General features: G+C 39.7%; 1 protein-coding gene across 1 annotated transcript in view; it reads left to right on the top strand.

Moving 5' to 3' along the window:
- GALNT18 (polypeptide N-acetylgalactosaminyltransferase 18) overlaps nucleotides 1–21,336 on the top strand; it is a 245,384-nt gene that overhangs the window by 116,810 nt on the left and 107,238 nt on the right. Inside the window, 2 exon segments of the mRNA XM_009635644.2 lie at nucleotides 1–155; nucleotides 13,400–13,566. The exon segment at nucleotides 1–155 is cut by the window's left edge and continues 3 nt beyond it. Coding sequence (XP_009633939.1) covers nucleotides 1–155; nucleotides 13,400–13,566 — 322 coding nt within the window.

The raw sequence follows: 21,336 nt of genomic DNA, 5'->3' as shown, positions 1-21,336 counted from the left end.
TTCACTGACTCGTCTCTATTTGCTCACTGGGGCCAGGATCTCAGTCCTGAAAACAGACGTATCGCACTGAAACAATTCCAGTATTATGGCTACAACGCTTACCTGAGCGATCGCTTGCCGCTGGACAGGCCCCTGCCTGACCTCAGGCCTAACGGGTAAGTGCTGTAGTTCAAGCTAGCATTATAGGTCCCGGGTTGTAGGGCCTGTGAGCTCTTTTTCACCTGGAAGTCTTGTGTTGTATGATTGCATAGAAGGTAGGTTACGTATGATGTCCAGAATGAGAAATTTCTATTAATGTGTGAAGGTTGGAAGTTTCAAATGTCTCCTGAAGCCCTGGAGTGCCCAAATTAAGTTCTATGAAAATCCCAGTAAGTATCCATTAAAAGTTCCCCAAGATCCTTTGGAACCCTAATCTCACCTACAACTTATATTAGATAGCAAGTGGTTTACTGCTAAAATAATAAACTTTTAATGTCAAATTTCAGTTTTATCACTGGATCTGACTAAGATAGGAGGAAAATATGAACTACTCTTTTTGAAAGCCCGGAACTGCCTGATAAAGATCAGTAAGCAGGTGAAACTGTTGGAGCTGTAGTGATGAAATATGCAATTTAGTCATGCATTGTGTACCAACTGAAAGCATGGAGTCTCCTTTACCAGGCTGTTCTCTGCTGGGAAGCGTGCATGTCAGGCAGGGTAAATGCATCCACTGTGGCTTGGTGAGATGGATGGGACCAATGGAGTGAACAACCTTCCTTTTAGTGCACTTGAGGCCTGTTCTCGTAGGACCATTCACAGAGACAGTTAATGCTCAACTTTTTTTCAGCCTTGGTGATACATCTGATCCTTTGAAAAAACAGCAGCTCTGGGGATGGGAAATGGGTGGAGGGAAAACTGCTTTTTTGCACCTCATTAAAAAAAAAAAAATCTTTAAAATAAACATCAAGGGTACTTCCTGAATTGAACCAGTAACTAAGAGGTGAAAGGCTTCTTAGTTCCTTGCCAATTCCAAAAGCAATCCAGATGTGATCTTATTAACTTACTTTAACCAAATGTTTTAATAACTATAAAGCAGTAAGCAGTACATTTTACCCTGTGTTAAGTCGTCTGATATTAATAAAAAGATATGAGCACCATTCCAGGCAACAGTTCAGCAATTTTAAATATATTTATGCTATATATTATTGTATGTCACATTTTAGAGATATTTATGTTGTGGATTTGCTGAAATAATGACTTTAAGGAAATCAAGGTCCATACAATTATAATTGTTTTTTGGTTAAATCAGCACTGTCTGTAGGGACAAGCTTTTTTTATTAATTGTAAACTAATTTACAGGAAAAATAAATCTTCGGTAATGAAGAAGACATCAATGACAGAAACATGTCTGCTCTTATACCTCTTTTGAAATTACTCTCCTGAATAATTTCAGTCTAAATTTTTTATAACTATGGGTTTTAAAAATTAAAAAGACAGAGAAAATGAATGTTACTGTAGCTGAAAGAAATAAATTAGAGTTGGGATTTTAAAAGAAACTCCAGTTAGAAATGAATCATGATCCTAATTTCTGTGAAATTTTTGATCCTTAGTTAACTATCTGCCAGAGACATGGTAGACATTACAATATGTTCATGCATGCATGCATACAAAATAATGGCTATCATGGTTCAGAAGCAAGTAGGTTCTCTGACACTGAAATGTAGTAAATTCTTATACTGAGGGAAATGAAGTGTGTCGTCAGGCAGTATGTGCGCTGTTTGCTGTATATACAGCACCCTGTGGGGTGCAGAGGTACAGGGTATTCTGAAAATCATGTTGCTGAAAAAAGAATTCCCACTCCTGATGTGCAAGTTCTCATTTGTGTGAAAGCACATGCATGGCTATTGTGGGGAAAAAAATCTACCCTGCAAGAGTATGTTTTCCACTATAATAATCAATTTTTAGGTTTTGTAGCACCTATTTTTAAAGCCAGTTATATTAGTCACTTCCAGAGTCTATACAGATTTATTTAAAATATCCATGGGCGGATACTAGGCTCAAGCAGCATAGCATGAAAACCAAGGACAGCTTGGTCTGAAGAGAGAGAGCACACAGCAAGTGGCATGGAGACAGTTAATCAACTTTGCTGGACCTTAGTTGGTTGTGGTATTCCTGTTCTGACTAGAAATGCAGGGAAGCACAGGTATAACAGAAGTACCACAATACCTCTGGATGGAGTTAGCCTAGGTCTAACTAAGCTCATTAGCCTGGATTTAGCAGTGGTTCTGCAAGAGTCAGCATGACACTGGAATCCCAGCAAAGGCTTGTGGGCAGGTAGCTAAAGGAATGGCATTCATATAGGTATGTCTGGGCTCAGTTGTGGTCTATGATCTGTATTCATAAACTCTCATATGAAGTATAGCAAGTTTGAAAGACAACAGAAATACACGTATAACTGAAGTCTAATCTAATTCATATATGGTTGGCCCAAGCTGAGACTGGGAGAATTAAGTGATCTGCCAAGAGTGTGTGGTGTTAGCAGCCCCTTTTATATCATACTGGTATGACTCAGCCTTGACATTCTTTCTGCCTGCAATGCTTTGAGAATTCACATAAAAATAACTAGCAGAGGAGCTCAACATTTCATTGCAAGGTTCTGCAGTGAGAAAGGCCACTCCACATATGTAATAACCTCATATCATAGCATAGAGGATTTTCTAGGGTTGATATTGTCAACATTTAATGCCATGAGAAAACCAGAGGACAATTGGAGATTGCTGAACCACAACACATGTGGAGGAGAGGGCAAATATTTGGCCTTGCTCAGTCCTCCAGTGTGGGTGGCATGCAGAGGTGGGAGGCCACATTTAGTAGCTAGGGCAGTGCACTCTGCCCAAGCCCCTGAACTCTTAATTCTCTGGGAAAAAAAAAACAAAACAAAACAAAACCAAAAAAAACCCCAGACTATTAGTCAGATGGAAACATCCAGCAGATTGCAGTAGCAGTTGCCACACCTTGCAGTGGGACCTTCTCTAGTTTTAGGTACTGCAGAGTGGTTTCTAACCCTCTGTACAGCCATAAGCCTCATGTCCTATGATAAAACATTCAGAATTTCATTATTTTTCAACAGTGAATATTTGCGCTAGCACAGTAGAGTCCCCAGCACAGTCCAAAATAATCTGTTATAATACAGATGATAAAAAAAACCCCTCCCCTGGTTATCCCAGCCTCCTCAAGTAATCGTCACATCCTGAAGCAGGCTCCGTTTTTGCAGTACTTAGTAGCTAGTACAAGCAGTATTGTGGGGAGTATTGCTTATACTGTCTCTCCCAAGGCCTCCATTTTTCTGCTGCTGAAATTGGGTGCTCTGCTGTTCACCACCCTTATGTGCACCTGTTAGCCCATAACATAGCTATGTCCCAGACTAACAAATACGTACTGGCTCTAATGAGCTTGGAAGCATTGAGGAAGGCAGTGTTGCCCTTATTGTGTGCACAAACAGGATAATACTTTTCCGTTAGTTATAATTCTGTTGTGCTCATTACTTTAAGTAGGGCAGGCAGTACCCACAAAGCTTGTCGTGAGTGAAATGTGGAACAAGCTCACACAGAAAGACATTATTAAAACTTCGGTTGGGGATCCCAAAGCTGTGTACCAAATCTCCTTTCAAGTGGATGCACCTAGGATTCTACTTTGTTGGCTTGTAAATTTTTTGTTGCCTGATCCAGCATGCTGAAGCATATGTGGAAAAGAGAGATAACCTTCTTTGCTTATGTGATGAGAGAGCAAGAGAGGGGTAGTGGAAAAAGAAGTGTGCAGCTGGGCCCCAGCAGAGGAGCTATTCTGCAGTTTTGCTCCTGCACAGCCCATATGGTATGAAGGAGCTGACCAGTAGGCATAAAGCAGTTTTTTCAGTCAGAGTAACTGCAGACAGCCAAACTTCTTTTGCGTTGGTAAAAACAGTATTTGTATGAAGAAGCAAGGGCAGGAAGAGTGGAGCAGGAAAAGAAGCATTTAAAGCTCAGATGTTTTTTCTTCTTTGGAGATGGCTAAATGGTATGGTATAGCATTTGGCTTGTAGCAGGTTTGCCCTTCTTCTAGATGAGTCAGTGCTGTTTGGTGTCCAGACAGGTGCAGAGATGATGTCCTGTTTCCTGTGTAGAGAAAAGCTTTGGCCATTTTTTAAGTACTTCTTGTTTCAAACAGTTCACCAGCCCCAAATTGTATTACTTCGAAGCAAGGAACAATGGTAGAAGCAGCAGAATTAGATAGGAGCAGCAGAATTAGGTTTGTGATCAAGTGGGCACAAACAGAGCAGGCAGGATATCCACTGAATGCAAATCTAACTACAGGGGAGGAAAAGGAAGCATTGGCTGGTTGAAGAGAGTGATGCGTTTTAGGAGAAAAGCTGTTTATCTGTGTACAGCTGTCCAAAATGTCCATCAGTGTTATGGTGGTATATGCACTCCTGGTTGTAGTGTGCAAGACATCAGACTAATATAAACCTGCAGGTTTTCCTTTATTAAAACTGATGTAAGAAAAAGATGTGATCTCAAATTGTGAGGTTTAGGCTGGGCATTTGCACGTTACCTCTGCTTCTCCCCAAAAGCCAGCTCCTAGAGACTTGTTTTCCATAAAGCCTTTACTTCCACTTGTGTCTGAAACAGTTCTGTTTTGCTGGGCTTATTTTAGTTGTGGATATGGCTCCGTGTTCATGTCTGACCGAGTTCTTTTGTTTCTGCTCATGAAAGAGAGCGTAAATATTGCATGTTGTATTTGATGTTTCAAAGGAATCCTTTAAAAAGAGCACAAAAGCCTGGTGCTTTACCTATTGTATTGTTTTGGACACAAGTCCTAAAATTACCAAATTATTCAGCATTCTTGTTAACTACCAAATGTTTAATTCTGTCATATTTCCCTCTCTCTTTTACTCAACTCTCTGCCTTTGATTCTTCTTTTTCTTGCCTCACTTTTGCCTGCCTTCAAACTGACTCGGAGCAGTGGCGTGTACTGCCTGAGTAGCCACCCTCTGTGATGCTGCCCTGCGCTTCAGTTTGTCCTGTCTGAATGCATCTCCTCAAATGGCTGCTCTAGAAGTATTTAATTAATCACTAGAAGTGATATCAAATCAGCTGCAGTTTCCAAGCTGCTATAATAACCTAAGTCAATAATGATGTAAGCTTGTTGGTTTTGATCTTCCCCATTGTCTCCTTTTAATGAAAGATGATGCAATATGGTTATCTGTGCTCTCTCGTTTTCTCTCTCTCAGTCTCTTATTAATGTGTCATAACATGTGAATGTTCTTTCACTTGGCATACATTTGCACAAAAACATACTCAGAATAATCCATGGCATAATACTGTGAGAGGCTAACAATTTTTGGCCACATAGCTGTACAGGATTCTTTTCATGTTCATCCAAAAATAAGTTTTACTGAGATCATCAACTCCCAGTTTACTGTTCTTACTGCTTTTTTCAGAGAAAGGTCTTGGTTTTAAGTATAAAAGTACATTATAAGTAAGTAAATGGACTTTTACTGTATAATTTTATCGACATGAATAGCTTTTATTAAACAGAGTAGGGAATCAATGTGTTACAATTAAATCTATGCTTAAGATACTTAGGAGACTCTTGTGTTACCATCTTGGAACTTATCTGCATATTTATCAAGTTCCCTGCCTGTTATCTATTATTTCCTTACTACATTTTTTTTATTTGTTTTTAGGGATTGATGCCAGGAGAAAAAAAAATAGCCATGTTTGCTTTTAGTTATATGGTAACTGTATTCAAATTCCTCACATGATTGTATGCCTGCCTTTGCTCCCTTGTAATGGAAGATGATGACCACAGAGTTTTCTATATTTGCAGCAGAAGTACTGTCTTGCTGGCTGTAGTTCTGTTATAATAGGTTGTAATCCTCAGAGATCTGGAAAAAAAGACCTTTTTATATGTTGTTCAATGCTAGCCTTGTTAGCATAGTTCAGTTAATACTTAAAATACTGATAATAGCAAAAGGAAAAATGAAGAATGATCACAAAATGAAATTATTAACATAAATAGTTGAGCTGGAATTCTTACAAGACTCAATTCTGTTGAGTTTTAGTCCTATTTATTTCATTTATGCCAGAATGGGATTTTTTCCTCCCATACATCTTGAACTTCCATTTGCCATTTTGGCCGATGACAAAATGTTACCAGATCTTGAAGAAAGTACAGTTCTGTTTCTGCTTGTGCTTCTGAGAAATTCTTATTCTGCTGCAACTAAAGCTCCTTCTTAAAGTTCTTAAAACAATACCTTAACCCCAAATGTTTTAGTAATATGCTGTATTGCATCCTGTGTTTTTAAAAAAAATGTGGAATAGATGATGTAATTTAGTGATTAAAACAAAAAATGTGTTCTATTGCCATTGTTGGCTGTGATACCCATGTAACTCTTGGTGAAAGGCTCTCAAAAATGGCAGAAAATAATTATTTTTCATAATTTATATACATACTTGTAGAAGGTCTCAGAGAGAAGTTATTAATACAGGAAATCATTCTTGCTTTGTTGTTCTTGCTGCATAGTTATGATGAACTAATTTTAATGTGACTGGCTAAATTGTCTTATCACAATGAATATATTCTAGAGGAATATAATTTTCTTGTGGACAAATATTTGAAAGGAGATTCATAATGTACCCTGTCCTCCATTTACCAGAGTTGTGCTTGAAATAGAACACCAGGAGTTTCTCTAAATTTCTGGTAACCATGACAACTGTTACTTTAGTGTTATTAGCCCAATGTAATTTAGCGGAGTAGGTTGCTAGAGGTAATTTTTTAGCTACTGTGGTGGGTTGACCCTGGCTGGCTGCCCGGTGCCCACCAAAGCCGCTCTGTCACTCCCCTCCTCAGCTGGATAGGGGAGAGAAAATTTAACAAAAGGCTTGTGGGTCGGGATAAGGACAGGGAGAGATCATTCACTAATTACCATCACAGGAAAAACAGACTCAGCTTGGGGAAAATAATTTAATTTATTACCAATCGAATCATAGTAGGGTAATGACAAATAAAACCAAATCTTAAAACACCTTCCCCCCACCCCTTCCTTATTCCTGGGCTTAAGTTTACTCCTGATTTTCTCTACTTCCTCCTTGCCAAGGGGCACAGGGGGACAGGGAATAGGGGTTGGGGTCAGTTCATCACATGCTGTCTCTGTCACTCCTTCCTCCTCAGGGGGGGACTCCTCACGCTCTGCCCCTGCTCCAGCCTGGGGTCCCTCCCACGGCAGACAGTCCTCCATGAACTGCTCCATCATGGGTCCATCCCTCCCATGGGGTGCAGTCCTTCAGGAACAGACAGCTCCAGCGTGGGTCCCCCATGGGGTTATACCAGCAAACCTGCTCCAGCCTGGGCTCCTCTCTCCATGGGGCCACAGGTCCTGCCAGAAGCCTGCTCCAGCGTGGGCTTCCCACAGGGTCACAGCATCCTTGGGGCACCCACCTGCTCCGACATGGGGTCCTCGCCGGGCTGCAGGTGGAGATCTGCTCCACTGTGGACCCCCATGGGCTTCAGGGGACAGCCTGCACCAGGGGGCTGCAGGGGAATCTCTGCTCCAGTGCCTGGAGCTCCTCCCTCTCCTTCTGCACTGACCTGGGTGTCCACAGGGCTGTTTGTCTCACTCCTCTCTCCAGCTGCAGTTACTGTTGCACGGATTTTATTCCCTGCTTCTTAAACATGTTATCCCAGAGGCGCTACCACCATTACCGATGGGCTTGGCCTTGGCCTTGGGTCTTGGACCCGGCTGGCATTGGCTCTGCTGGACGTGGGGGAAGCTTCTGGCATATCCTCACAGAAGCCACCCCTGTAGCCCCCCTGCTACCAAAACCTTGCTATGCAAACCCAATAACTACACTGGGATAATAATTATTATTGTAATTCTAAATAGTATTTTTAGAATTTATATTTAAAAATCATGTAGTCATAATACTGAAATATGCTCTATACTTCGTGGATTTGGTTTTATAGTGAAAGCCTCACTTTGTGGAGGGGGAGGTTAGGGTTCAAGGTCCCTGGATGAGTCCAAGGCAGAGCTGTCATTGAAATGTCTATGTTGCTGGTGGCCACACAACCATTCAATTCTTAGGGCTTAATGGAGCTAAGATTTTGATCCATACAATTTCCTTCCTTTTTCCCCCTTCAACATATGTTTTATACACATCTATATGCACCCTTTCTCTGTAACTATTTCTTGTCCTTTCCGAGAATTACAGAATTTTATTCCCCATAAAACTTGGCATAAAGAGGAAGACAGATATACTTGTGAAACTGCACAAGTGCTCTGCGTGCATTCTGTGCATGATCTGAGGCATGGGGGTTTAATTCTGATTTGTTTACTTAAAAAAATAGGTAATTTTTATTATCATCATCTGATGTGAAAAACATTGTATGCAGGAAAATGCATTTTTTTAAAAAACTCTACACTGAAAAAGAAGTGAATTCAAGCTGGAAGTAAAGATGATAAATGAGTCTGAATGGAAAAACAAAAACATGAACTCAATTTAGGAATGTAACCTCATTGAAAAAGAATCCATTTGAAAAGACTAAAGAAATTAGACACAACGGAAGCCTAATTCTATTGTCATATATGTAGTTATCTTTTAATGTATGGTGGAGCAAAAAGGGAGTCAAATGACATTCACAGCATTAAACACTTTGCTCTCATCTTGCACAAGGTGCCAGACAATGGAAAATCTTGTCCAGTGTGGTCTAATTTGAAACGATGTACATGAATGCAGGTAGGAAAAACAATGCAAATAATTTCTGTTAAATGAATGGAAGACATGTCAGAAGCAGAAATTTTGTTTGAATGTTTCAGTTTATGCATGGATTTGTGATAGGGCAGCAGTGTTTTGGGCGCTGATTTTGTCATCTGGAACATTTTTTGAGCATAGCTTATTACTAATTTATTACAAAAATATTTTACATATATCTCAATGTTAGCTTAATTAGCAGAGGAGAAAAAAATCAGTTTTTAAGGAAGCAACTTCTTTGAACTATTTTCAGTGTATTTTCATTGCCATTTAGAATATTTTCCAAAATGACTGTGTTGCTTTTTATCTGATAGGTGACATATCTTACCATTTTTGCTAGAGTTTCATTTTTATCTTCTTTGTACATTGGTATGGCTGAGGATAACAAATATTACTATGCCTAAGCTAGACAGCTAAAAGATAGATTGGCTGTACCTTTGTTTGCTGGACCATTTTATATCTCTATGCCTTTTGGCTGCAAGTGAATCACTAAAACAACAGGCTTGGTAGGTTCTTTACAGGCTAATTCTGATAATTATTTCACTATATTTAAGCCTGTTAACTAGTTCATAGTCCATTTGAAGCCCAATTTTCAAAACTTGGATGAAATTTCAATTATTATGTCAAACAGAAATGTGCTAGCTTTATAAAAGTATACAGGAGACTAGAATTTTGTCAGTCATTTCTCATTATGTCCATGCTAATTTTTACATCTAACTTGCATGTGAGAGATGACATCTACAAAGTATGTGTATCCAGATTGCATATGGAATTTGTTTTGTCAATGCAGAATGGCATGCACGTGCACACACACCATGTGCCATGAACAGGTCTGTACTTCAAGGAGATGGATCTGTAATGCTCTTAGCATCTTTTGGAAAACTGTGAGGGTTAGTATTTAAAAATTGTAGTGTGATCATAAGCACAGGGGTCTCCCAGACACTTTGAACCTGAAATAGACACCTTGAAAATCCTATTTTCAGATACCCTGGTGGCACCTAAAACTCACATTTGCCAAAGATTCACCTCGGATCTAACAGTGCTGAGCCCAAGTCAATTTGTGCCTGCTTTACCTACTCAGTCATCTGTGCAATATTTTTAAGCAGTGCTTTAAGACATGGTTCACCACAGAAGGTGACCTTTCTGTAATGAATGATTTCAGAGGTTAACATACTCACACTAGGGTACAGGGGGCAGGTGTGGAGAACTATCTTTTCTCCCTAAGAAGATTTTAAACCTTATATGTGTATATAGAGTTGGGACTGCTTAGCCTAGAAAAGAGGAAGCTTGGGGTGGGGGGTTGTCATCCATGTATATAAAATCTGAAGGGACGCTGCAAAGAGGATGGAGCCAGGCTCTTCTCAGTGATGCCCAGTGACAGGACCAGAGGCAATGGGCACAAACTGAAACACTTTTTTACTGTGGCCGAGCACTGGCTCAGGTTGCCCAGGGAGGTTGTAGAGTCTCCATCCTTGGAGATACCCAAAAGCTGCCTGGATAGGGTCCTGAGCAGCTGGCTGTAGGTGACCCTGCTTGAGCAGGGGGTTGGACAGGATGATCTCCAGAGGCCTGTTCCAACCTCAGTCATTCTGTGATTCTGTTTTGCTTCCTGATAAAGTGCCCTGATGCCTGATTTGCAGGCTCTGTGAAGGTGCATTTATTCCTTCAGCCAAAACAGCACTTCTTAAATGAAAACAATAAATATTAGCTTGGAAAAGAAAGAAAAAAGTGATCACAAGAGTTACTGTGGTATATAATCTAGAAGATAGGACATAGCCACAAAGAGCGAAGTCCGGGATTTAAAATGCATTAACATCCATTGGAATGTGTACTGTGAAGTCCTTCCTCCAAGAAATTTGCCCTAAACATGGGGCTAGAAAGACTTACTTGGTTACTCCAGTTTAGCATACATTTAATGGCTCCACAGAAAGTAGAATCGCTCTGAAAAGGGGGACTGGAAATAATCACACCAAGCTGGCAAGTAGGTAGATAGCTCTCTGGGGAGGTCAGAGAAGATTGAACTCATGCTCCTTCTGTCCTGATTGAAGGTTTTAACTCCTGAACTGCTGGCTAAAAGAGAAAGCCAGTGCTGCCTTGCACTAGTCGTCTTCTGGAAGAAAAGGCAGGTCCCTCTGCCTCTTGTTGTAGTGTTTTGTTTTGAATAAAAACCACTCGGGTTCTTATCTCTAGGAAAGGACCTATGGCTCTGATTAATTCAGAAGGCCCACAGTGCTTCATGGAGAAAGCTCCTTTCCTATCTTGTATGTGTGCTTCTGAGCTGCTATGTACTTTACAGGTTACATATATCCCTCTGCTGAAGGTGCAGTATTTAGATTTCCCTTACGAATCTATTGATAAATCCTTCTTAGAAAATCTTGATTGCCAGCAAAACTCCCTGAAACCAGTAAGAATCACGACTGCACCTGCTTTGAAAGGCCAGGTATGGAAGATGTCCAAGTGTAAGCCTTTATGAGAATCTGATTTTCAAAGAGTAGTGAAATTTTATTACTGGTCATCTTTAATGGATTGGCATTCACTTTAAAGAAAAAAATTGGTTATAAATGACACAGTGACACTTCCACAAGCTGTTGCTACATCTGATCTGCTGTCCAGTGGTGCTCAAAAAAAAAAAAAGTGACATGCTTTTAGCTCTCCTGAAAGCTTCAAAGAAAATTTTTCAGTCTGATGCTTAAAGCTGAAAGCTCTCTTACCAGTGAAAATAAGGGACCAACACAGCAGTAGAAATACAAATTGATTTTGGAAAGTAAGTTTTGATTTGTTACACTGCCTAAAGATCAAGCTACAAGTGGGAATCGGTAAATCCAAATACCATTTTAGCTGTTTGTCTCTTGCATTGATGCCATGGAACAAAAACCTGTGGATCTCTGTGAACAGTTTTCTTATTTGTTTCTGAAAGATGAATGAACCAGCTTAGCAAAAAATGTAGTGTATACCTTTTAAGACTAAAAGAGCTGTCGTTACTTTTTCAAGACTGTGGTTTCTCTTTTACATGTCTGTATAATTCTTTCATATGGTGACAGAGAGAAAAGTATCTTAAAATATTAAATAACTTTAATGTGATTTCCATCAATTTCAGACTAAAGACTGAATTGAGAGAATTGGTTGACCAGCTAAATTTTGACCATTATGTGTATCTTGGTGGTTTTGAATGTCATGTGTCCTGTGCACTGACTCTTTTCAGAAGCTTTAAAAACTTCCATGTAAATTCTTCATCTCTATTGAACTTAACTTTTGTGCAATATCCAGAATGTGAATAGGAATGCTTTTGCAATACTTCTCTGTGTTTATTGACTATACAGATTAAAATACAAAATAAAAAAAATGCAATGCTTTCTCTTTGAACTGAAAAAAAAATTTAGTTAAGGAGTCATATTCAAGCATGATTTAAAAATTCTGAATCCATCCATGCTTTCTGTATGCTACACATCGGCTGTTAGTACTGCTTTCCACAGCTTCCAGAAATTCCTGGGTGTAGCGAACCTAGGCACGTTGAGAGAAGATAGCCACTTCAGCATTGTGAGGAGGCAGACAAGTGCATTAACATCAACCATTTCCATCTACAGAGCCTATCTAGAAATGATGCCTGGGTTAGCTTGTGGCCTAATTTCATCCTAGTAAATAGTTTCAGATCTGAGAAAAGGTTAGAATTAACTGTTGTTCAAAAACATTGCATTAAAATACTGAAAGTTTCAGAGAAAAGTAGTTAATTACTTTTACTTAATGAACTTCTGACTTTATTAAAAAAAGCAAACATTTTGCTGACAGTTTAAAAGACAGAAATTGGTAAAAAGGCTTTCTATTCTTCATAAAATCATAAAATTTGAATCCTTTTTGAAATGAAGGAGAGAACAAAACAATGAAACATTAAGGAGCTTCAAGGTTGTGGGCAGTACTTCCATACTGCTGTTTGCATAAGCAAATTGGAATGTGCCTAAAATATGTATTTTTAAAAAGCACAGGAAAATCCACTGAGTTATGAGAGTATTTCTCATTCTGATTAAATCTCTTGACTGAGCTTACAGATAAGTTTTCCATCCTTGTAGCTATGTTTCTGGCTACACTGTCTGTCTTAGCTTTTGTAGCAGGATGTTCCTTGGAGCTGGATCTTTTGCTGTGTTGTTACTGAGTGGAGAAAGAAGCCCCTGATTTTGACTGAGATAGGATGGTAGATTCTGTAGCAAAAATAATTAACATGGCTATTAAGGAAATGCTTTCTAGAATAAGGGGCTAACTTGTTTATTTGTTTCTGCGCTGTCCAGGAAGACATCTTGAACAACAGCTGTTGGAAGCTGCATTTAAACAAGAGTTTGCATTTGGTTTGCAAACTAATTTTCAGCGGTTTGGGCCTTGGGTGGAAAAGTGAGCTCACTCTAGCCCTTGGTTGCACAGGCAGATTCAGGAGATTGTAGGAATTCATTTTCTTAGATATTAATTCATTTGGTTTGTGCTTATACGTGCTCTGAACAGGTATGGGGACCTTCTGATCCATGCCTGCAAAAGCTCTCATCATTCTTATGGCTGGGGATAGATTTCTCTGAAATAGTTTGTGTTGACATCATGACTTCCAACAGTTTAAATCTTTTTTTTTTCTTTTTTGTCTTTTCCTTCAGGTGCAGAAACCTTACATTCCCTGATAGGCTTCCTGAGGTCAGCATTGTATTCATATTTGTCAACGAAGCTCTCTCAGTGATTCTGCGTTCCATTCATTCAGCCATTGACCGGACTCCTGCTCACCTGCTCAAAGAGATTATTTTAGTTGATGATAACAGTAATAATGGTAAGAGCTTTTGCTTGGGCTTTTTGTTTTTTTTTTTTTTTTCTCGTCCAGAGAGGTTGGATCATACACACAAATCCTTGAATTCTGGCTCCTGCTCATCCCATTGGCATTTCAAATACTGTCAGTGTATTTTCTCCCTTTTTCATCCCACGGTCTTGCTGGGCTGTCTTCAAATATGCACAAGTGGGACCTGTTAAAAAGACTATGTTCAAAGATAGAATGCCGTTTCTGTATGTTTAAGGTGTCTGGTCAGCAGAATTTTGAGTGTAACAGTAGATTAGGGACCTAATAAGTTTTAGTACTTTAGAGTGCTTTCAAGATTATATGCTTTCTGTGCTCTTCCTGTTTCAGTTGTATGATTGCATGTGTGTAGTCACTTTCTCTTTTGTATAAAATGTCTTTCTGTGTTTCTTAGACATCTCCTTTAGATTTCCAGTTCTCCTCTTCTCTTTGGCAGGATTTACCTTGCTGCTTTTCTTCTGTGTGTACTCAGATTTTGCTCTTCATGATATGAAGGACTGGGCTGCCCATGTCTGATTGCTGAGTGCTTGCCTAGGTGTTTGTCAGTGGGGCCATGCTGGGCATTATTTACAAGTCTTATTTTCTGGCAGCTTTAGTGATGAAATTTTAATAAGCACAGGATACTGAACTTAGAGAAAAATCTGGGGGGTTAATTCTGAACTCCTAAAATACAAGGCAAATCTGAATTCATCTTCTTGAAGGAAAATGCTGACCAAAGGGCTTCTCTTATCCTTGCCATCGTTACAGCTGTTACGTGATCCCTGTAGCTAGATCCTGAGACTCACTGCTGATCATAAATGTATCTCAGATTTGTACAGAAAAGAAACTTATTGGGAAACAAGTAAGTAAGTTCCCCACCCCAGGCTATGCACTTCTACCTCTTCTACTGACTATCAAAGAAGGTAAAAGTAAAATCCTGAATCTTTAAAGTAGACACAAAACCCATCAACTTGATGCAGGCTTATGTCAAATCTAATTCCAGTTCCAGTGAATAATACTGTGTTTAGAGTTGCCTAAAGCTGACCAAGCTTTTCTTGAAACACCTGCTCCCGGAACAGTGTGGGTAGATTGGCATGCAGGATTTATGAGTTGTTATTCGTAGTTTATGGCACAATTTATGATGTAGCAATGCAATGAAGTAAATGAAAAATCACATGAAACAGTAAACTGTAAACTAAGTAAAACAAAACCAAAATTAACATGTGTACACACATACACACACACACATACATGATTCAGAAACATCTTGTAAACTGAGGAAGACTTTTGATTTGCCTCAGCAGGTAGTTCAGTCATTTGATGTGGTTTTACTGATGCACTCTTGCTGGCCTTAATTTTTGCCCCCTCCCTCATGTAATACATGGCAGCTTGATAGGAAAATAAAAATAAAAAGCAACTTTGATTGGTGGACTTGGGCTCTGGAACGTGTTTGTAGAAATTCATTCCTGCACCTTTGAAACAGATAAAGTTAATGTGATGTCAGGAACTCAGTGAATCTGAATGGCTTTTGGTGCTGCAGGGCCTGAGGCCTCTGGATATGGCAGAACTGGCCACAAGGCAGTCATAGAAGAAGAAAAATAATTTTTCTGAAAAGAGTGGGTTTTAGAGTTTGAGTCTGATTTTCTATAATTTATAGGCAATTATTCCAGTGGGCACCTTGCAGAGCAATGTCAGAAATATCAGTGTTTCTGAGAGCCTGTAGTCACCGTGACAAGCTCACTAACAAATACACTTTGCACTCTGCTCTATGGGCTTGTCAAAATTATTCTTTTTCATTATTTCTTACCTGAAATAGATCAGAAATCACAGGAACCACTTAATCTTTCAGGAAGACCTGTTCAGCCACATTTTGTGTTAGTACCAGTATCGTATTTTTATAGTAGGCTGTGCCTTTTTTTCAGGCTTGCCTTTCTTACCCTTCCAGTGCCTTAAATACTTAGGTTCCTGATTCCAAAGAGGAGGGCAGAAATCGAGAGGAAGGTAACGTTTGGTTTGGCTGTCTTGGCTTGGTGTTACACGTCATGCTGTACAAAGTCACACTGTGCAGAGCAATACTCAGTCTCCTAGAAAAATGCAGCTCTCTCCAGGATTTTCTGCTACTCCTCTAACCCCTCCCTTGGCATCTCTTCCCTGCAGTAGTAAATTAGATTCCTACAGTCCTCTTTATCCCATAATGTATGCTGAAGAACTGGTAATAGGCATCCATTTGGAGAGAATGGATGTTTGGTAGGAAAGGGAGCAATTGTAAAAATGATTTATGGGCTTTTCTATTATTAGTTTAAATCCTGAAATATTTATTTTACAATTTACTTTTGCTTTTGCAATGTTCTATTTTCAATTTTTTTCTCCATTCTAGCATTGCTGAAACTAATCTTTTATATTTAGTGTCATTCTATGTTTTCGTTAGTAGCTCTTTAGCTTGCAAGTGTTGCTGCTTGTAAGATAAGTGGGTTACTCTGGGTTTCCCTGTAATGTTACCTGAGGGGGCAAAAGCTTGCTTTGTGCTTGCATCTGGCTCCACACTCTGCTTCTCACAGAGACCTGTCAGAATCCTAATTATAAGCTGTATGTTTACTGTCTGTCAGGCTTTGGCCAGGAATGGCAACTTTTATAACATGATGTAAGATATTTTTTCTGTGATGCCACAGCCATGGATTTCACAGGCAAGAAACACCGCACTATGGGAAGTGACTAGAAAGAAAAAGTGAGAAGAGAGATCAGGCAGAGGGTAAAGGAACACAGTTTTTGTTCTGAGTCTCTTGAGCTAATGGATTGGATTTACATAGCACAGTCATTTAAAATAAAGGCAGATACAATGATTGGCACTAGAGGAGGGCACCAAAATTTCCTGCGTCTGAGGGGAAGCAATACACTGGTAAACTGGTATAAATTCTCCCTGTGGGCCAAACTCTGAGTCTAGTAATGAACAGCTGAATCCATCCCTAATTTCAGTAGATCTCTGTTTCAGAAGAGAGCAGTGGAAGAACTACTTGCTTTTTAAAATTCCAGAAGGCTGATTTCAGAAACCATATATTCAAGTGTATGGCCAAAGTCTATATGTTTGTCTGGAACAATATAAGCTATAGTATTTTATTTCATGCACTTCAGGGTATGTCAAGCAAATTACCTATGAATTTCTCTAAACCTCAGTGCAGTTTTTCAAGTTCCTGGTTATGTTCCAGGAGACATTAATTAAACTTTTTTTGAAGTTTCCCTTTTTTTAAATAAACGTTTCAAGTTAGGAAACTGTGGAAATGCCAGTGTGTGCCATTTAAAAACAGAAAATAGATTTAAAAGGTCCCCAGACTCTGATCCTTTATTTTAATAAAGCTGTATGCATGGCTTAATGTGTGCATTTCACCATAATATCTTTTCCAGTGGAATTCTGATAAGCATAACACTGAAATGTTTCATATACGCTGTTAGGTACATTAGTATTACAATTTAATTTACTTAAAGGTTGAAAAAAGTGCATCTCAGTGACTGCCTGTGTGCTGTATAATGAGAACAAAAGATTTGTTAAAAAAACCAAACCAAATATCAGTGTTGTTCATTTGGGTGTCATGTGCATTGGCATCAAATATTGCTACTGCACTGATTTCAGCTGGTTTACTGTAGTTTTAAGTCACAGAATCACAGTCCTGTCTGTCAGATCAGAATCTTCCCATCCTCCTCAGGAATGCTCTTTGCTTTTCAGTGATAATATACTCATTAGTTTATAACTCAGCAATAAAATAATTTATTCTTTTTTGCCCTCAGAAGTAGCAAAGTTTTCCAGCTGACTCAATGCAATTGAGGAGAGGGATTTGCAGAGAAGAGGCTTTAAAAAAAACTTTAATTGACCATGCCCGCAACTGCTGATAGTTAGACCTCAGAAGTGTTTTTAGAAAAAGCATTGCTTGTGCTGGACACTACTGGAATAGTGTTTCATTCACTCTCTGGCTTGTTGCATCCTGCCCTTTGGGGACAGGGTGGTGACCTTCTGTGCCACTGGGGCCTTGTCTTGGCTTTTGAGTCTTTTTGCTGGCATTGAGCCCCGCTGCATTATGAAGCACTCTTGAAGATATTTTAAGATGGTTTGAAATAACTCTAAAAAACTCACTGTGAGCCATGATGTGCTCAGCTTCATGGGGAGGCAGTATGCATTAATGTAGCCAGAGTATGCCTTACAAAATTTTATATTATAGCAATAATTGTCATCCTCTATGACATTTTTTCATATTAAAGTCAGTAATAAGTGTCCCAACAGAGGCTCACATTTCGTAAGATTTCTACCTTTTTCTCTGAATCATTGCTTATGAATGAAGTATTCTAACATGTTCAGTTTAACAGTTCTCATTTTATCCTGAGATTTTCATGAATACAGCTATTGAATTGCAGGAATAATGATGGATATCACAGAATGCTAATTTTATGACTTGCAGTGTAGCAGAGAATTAGCTCAGAACGGTACAAGGTGGGTCAGGTGCAACTGTATCACCTTTGAGAGATTTGCAACATTGTCCTCAAAACACTGAATAAAAAGAAGCTTTTCAAAAATCATCCAGAGCTTTTCATTAGAAAGCTATATTTCTTCTTTGGTTATTCTTAAGAGATGTTTGGGAAAAGAAGATTGTCTGGGGTTTGTGGTTTTTTGTTTTTTTTTTTTCTTTACAAAAGCAGTGATGAATAAACCTCAAAAGTACTGTTCAAATGCATGCTAGGTTCCATATTACGGCATAATTTGAAGATAGCTTTCTTGTAGACCTGACAACTATGAATGTTGATTTTAAAAAAAAACTATTAATAACAGTGTCCTAGGGAGGACTTTAGGACTTGTTGTTCTTCTGTTTGGCTTCTTATTCTTCTCTTAACCTCAATGCCAGCAAAATTGAAAAGCAAATAAAAACATTTAAAAGCAAGGAAAAAGACGTACTTCATTCAAACCTGCATTCACTTTTGGGCCATGGTTTATGCATTGTGAAGGCTTTGCTTTATCTGCCTAGATTCATTCCCCCCATTAATTAAAGGTCTTGATGCTGAAATCCTTTTTATTGCAGTTTTTACACAAGCAAACTTTCAGTAGCGTTGGCAGGGATTTACATGAAAGAAGGCTGTGTAATGCTAGTTAGCAATCAGATGCTAAAAAGCATATATTTTATATATAGCCCAGGAGATCTGTCTCCATTGTAGTTTTGAGAACATTAGCTGTTGTTACAAACTGTGCATTTTATTTGCATAGTAACATCTAGCACTGAAACTTGAATAAATTAAGACAATTCTTTGAGCATATGTTTACTGCTACATGTTCTGTGCTGATGCTAGGACTGCAATGAGGTGTGTCTTGGCTTGTGTGCCAGCTACTGTAGATGTATCTGAAAATATGTAAGAAGAAAATAACCAGGAGCAAAACATGGTCTGCTGGCCATCTGTTTCAGCAGTCAGTAGAAGTTAGCAGAATGAGAATCTTGTTCTTAGAAATGCTGACGTCTGAGGGAGTGGAGCATGTGGACACTTTGGTTCATGTCCCAACGATGACTGGCCATGCAGCTAAAAACTCTTGTGGAAAAAATTAAGAACCACTAATATAAATGGACTGTGAGATTTTTATAAGGACAGTAGGTTCTGAAGATGATGTCCTAGAGTGGCTACAGACTGCTCTCTCCTCTTACTTGTCAGTCCTTGTGACATTGTATTTTATTCCTGCTTTGAAGGGAAGAGGTGGTGGAGTAGGATATCAAAAGGAAGTGAGCAACAGAGTAGAAAAGAGATGATGAAGGCGGCTATCTGTCCCAAATATTCCTGCCCCTTTTTTGCTGTGGTTTATCAGTCTTCATACCTTTTTCTCCTTCTGTGTTTGTTCCTTCTTTTTTCATCCAGGAGTTGTCTATATCCTCAGTCTTTACTACCTGAGTCCACTTTCCTTTTCTTCATTCCACCCTGGCAGTCCACTCTTTTTGGATGTTCACTTCCTCACACCCATTCCATACACCCCCTCCTTCTTTATATGAGCTTGTGTCCTTCAGTTGGAGTCTCTATTTTCCGTGTTCTCAAATTCCAGTGTACCCACTCCTCTTATGTTCTCCCTATCTCCTTCACCTCAGTATTTGCTGCTGTCTCTCACAAACTGTGCTCCTATATTTTTCCCACCTCATCATTCAGCTCCCTCTTGCCTTTAGCCACATTAATTAAACTCCTGCCTGACTCAGCCATCCCTCCCTCCCTCCTCCTCCCAGCAGTATTCTGCTCCTTCCTTTGTGGCATGTTTTTATCATTCTCCCGTTTTCCTTTTTTTTTATCCAACACATTTTTAGGCATCTTTCTCCATTTTTCTTTTGTTTTCATTTAAAAATAATTACGTTGTATTCTTTTAGATCAGTGTTTCTAACTCTCCCATATCTGAACTCCATACTGCGTCAGACTCAAATGTTGACTCGCATTCAGTCACACATGGGGGTGGGGATAGCATCCCTTGCTGGAGGCAAGACTGTGATTTTTGTAGCATTGTAATTGTAGCTGTATGAGAGCTGTTTGATAACGAGCATGCAGTTTGCTTTGTTTTATAAAGGGAACTGTCACATTCTCCATTCTTTATAACTGATGTGGAAGGTCCTTAGCCTTTGTTTTCAGGAAGGTTAGGAATGCTCCAGTGCTCTGAGAGTGAGATAGGGCTACAGGACCATGCAGGTAAGCGTGGCTCTTCTGGTGCATCCCAGAGAACTCACGCATCTGTTGGACCATTTGCCTCCGTGGAAGCATGTGCTCAGCAGGTGTTTGCAGTGACAAAGTGGCCTATCAGAAGGACAGCTATTTTAATCATCTGCAATATAGTATAGTTCAGTCTGTTTGTGTGGTTGGAAAAACAAAATTTCAACGTGTGTGCAAGCTGATAGCATAACTGCTGTCCACATCAGGGGTCATCAGTGGGCAGCAGAGCTTTTATTGCTGTCTCCCGACATCAGAGGTTTTGATTCAAATGTTCACATAACACTGTGAACTGCATCTTCCCTAGCCAGCAGTTGTTGAAAGTTAGTATGTGGTCATCTTATCTTTTATTCTATCCACGAGGTAAGTTAACTCGTGCAGTCCTAATACACTTGCAGTGTTGCAAACTAACAAATATCTTTTTCTTTGTCAGATTCAGTATAGCAAGTCCAAGAGGATAGAACAGCTGCTTCTAAAACCAGTATTTCATAGAATCGTAGAATGTTTTGGGTTGGAAGGGACCCCTAGAGGTCATCTAGTCCAACCCCCCTGCAGTGAGCAGGGACACCGCTAACTAGATCAGGTTGCTCAGAGCCCTATCCAACCTGTCCTTGAATGTTTCCAGGGATGGGGCCTCCACTACCTCTCTGGGCAACCTGTTCCAGTGTTTCACCACCCTCATTGTAAAGAATTTCTTCCTTATATCTAGTCTAAACCTACCCTGGTTTAGTTTAAAACCATTACCCCTTGTCCTGACACAGCTGGCCCTACTAAACAGATTTTCCCCATCTTTCCTACAGGCCCCCTTTAGGTATTGAAAGGCCGTAATCAGGTCTCCCCGCAGCCTTCTTTTCTCCAGGCTGAACAAGCCCAACTCTCTCAGCCTGTCCTCATAAGAGAGGTGCTTCAGCCCTCGGATCATTTTAGTAGCCCTCCTCTGGACCCGCTCCAACAGTTCCATGTCCTTCTCGTGCTGAGGGCTCCAGAGCCGGACACAGTACTCCAGGTGAGGCCTCACCAGAGCCGAGGAGAGGGGCAGAATCCCCTCCCTTGACCTGCTGGCCA

This window comes from Egretta garzetta, unplaced genomic scaffold (assembly GCF_000687185.1).
Source record: "Egretta garzetta isolate BGI_Z169 unplaced genomic scaffold, ASM68718v1 scaffold573, whole genome shotgun sequence".
Taxonomy (NCBI): domain Eukaryota; kingdom Metazoa; phylum Chordata; class Aves; order Pelecaniformes; family Ardeidae; genus Egretta; species Egretta garzetta.
This window is presented reverse-complemented; position numbering and strand designations above follow the sequence as displayed.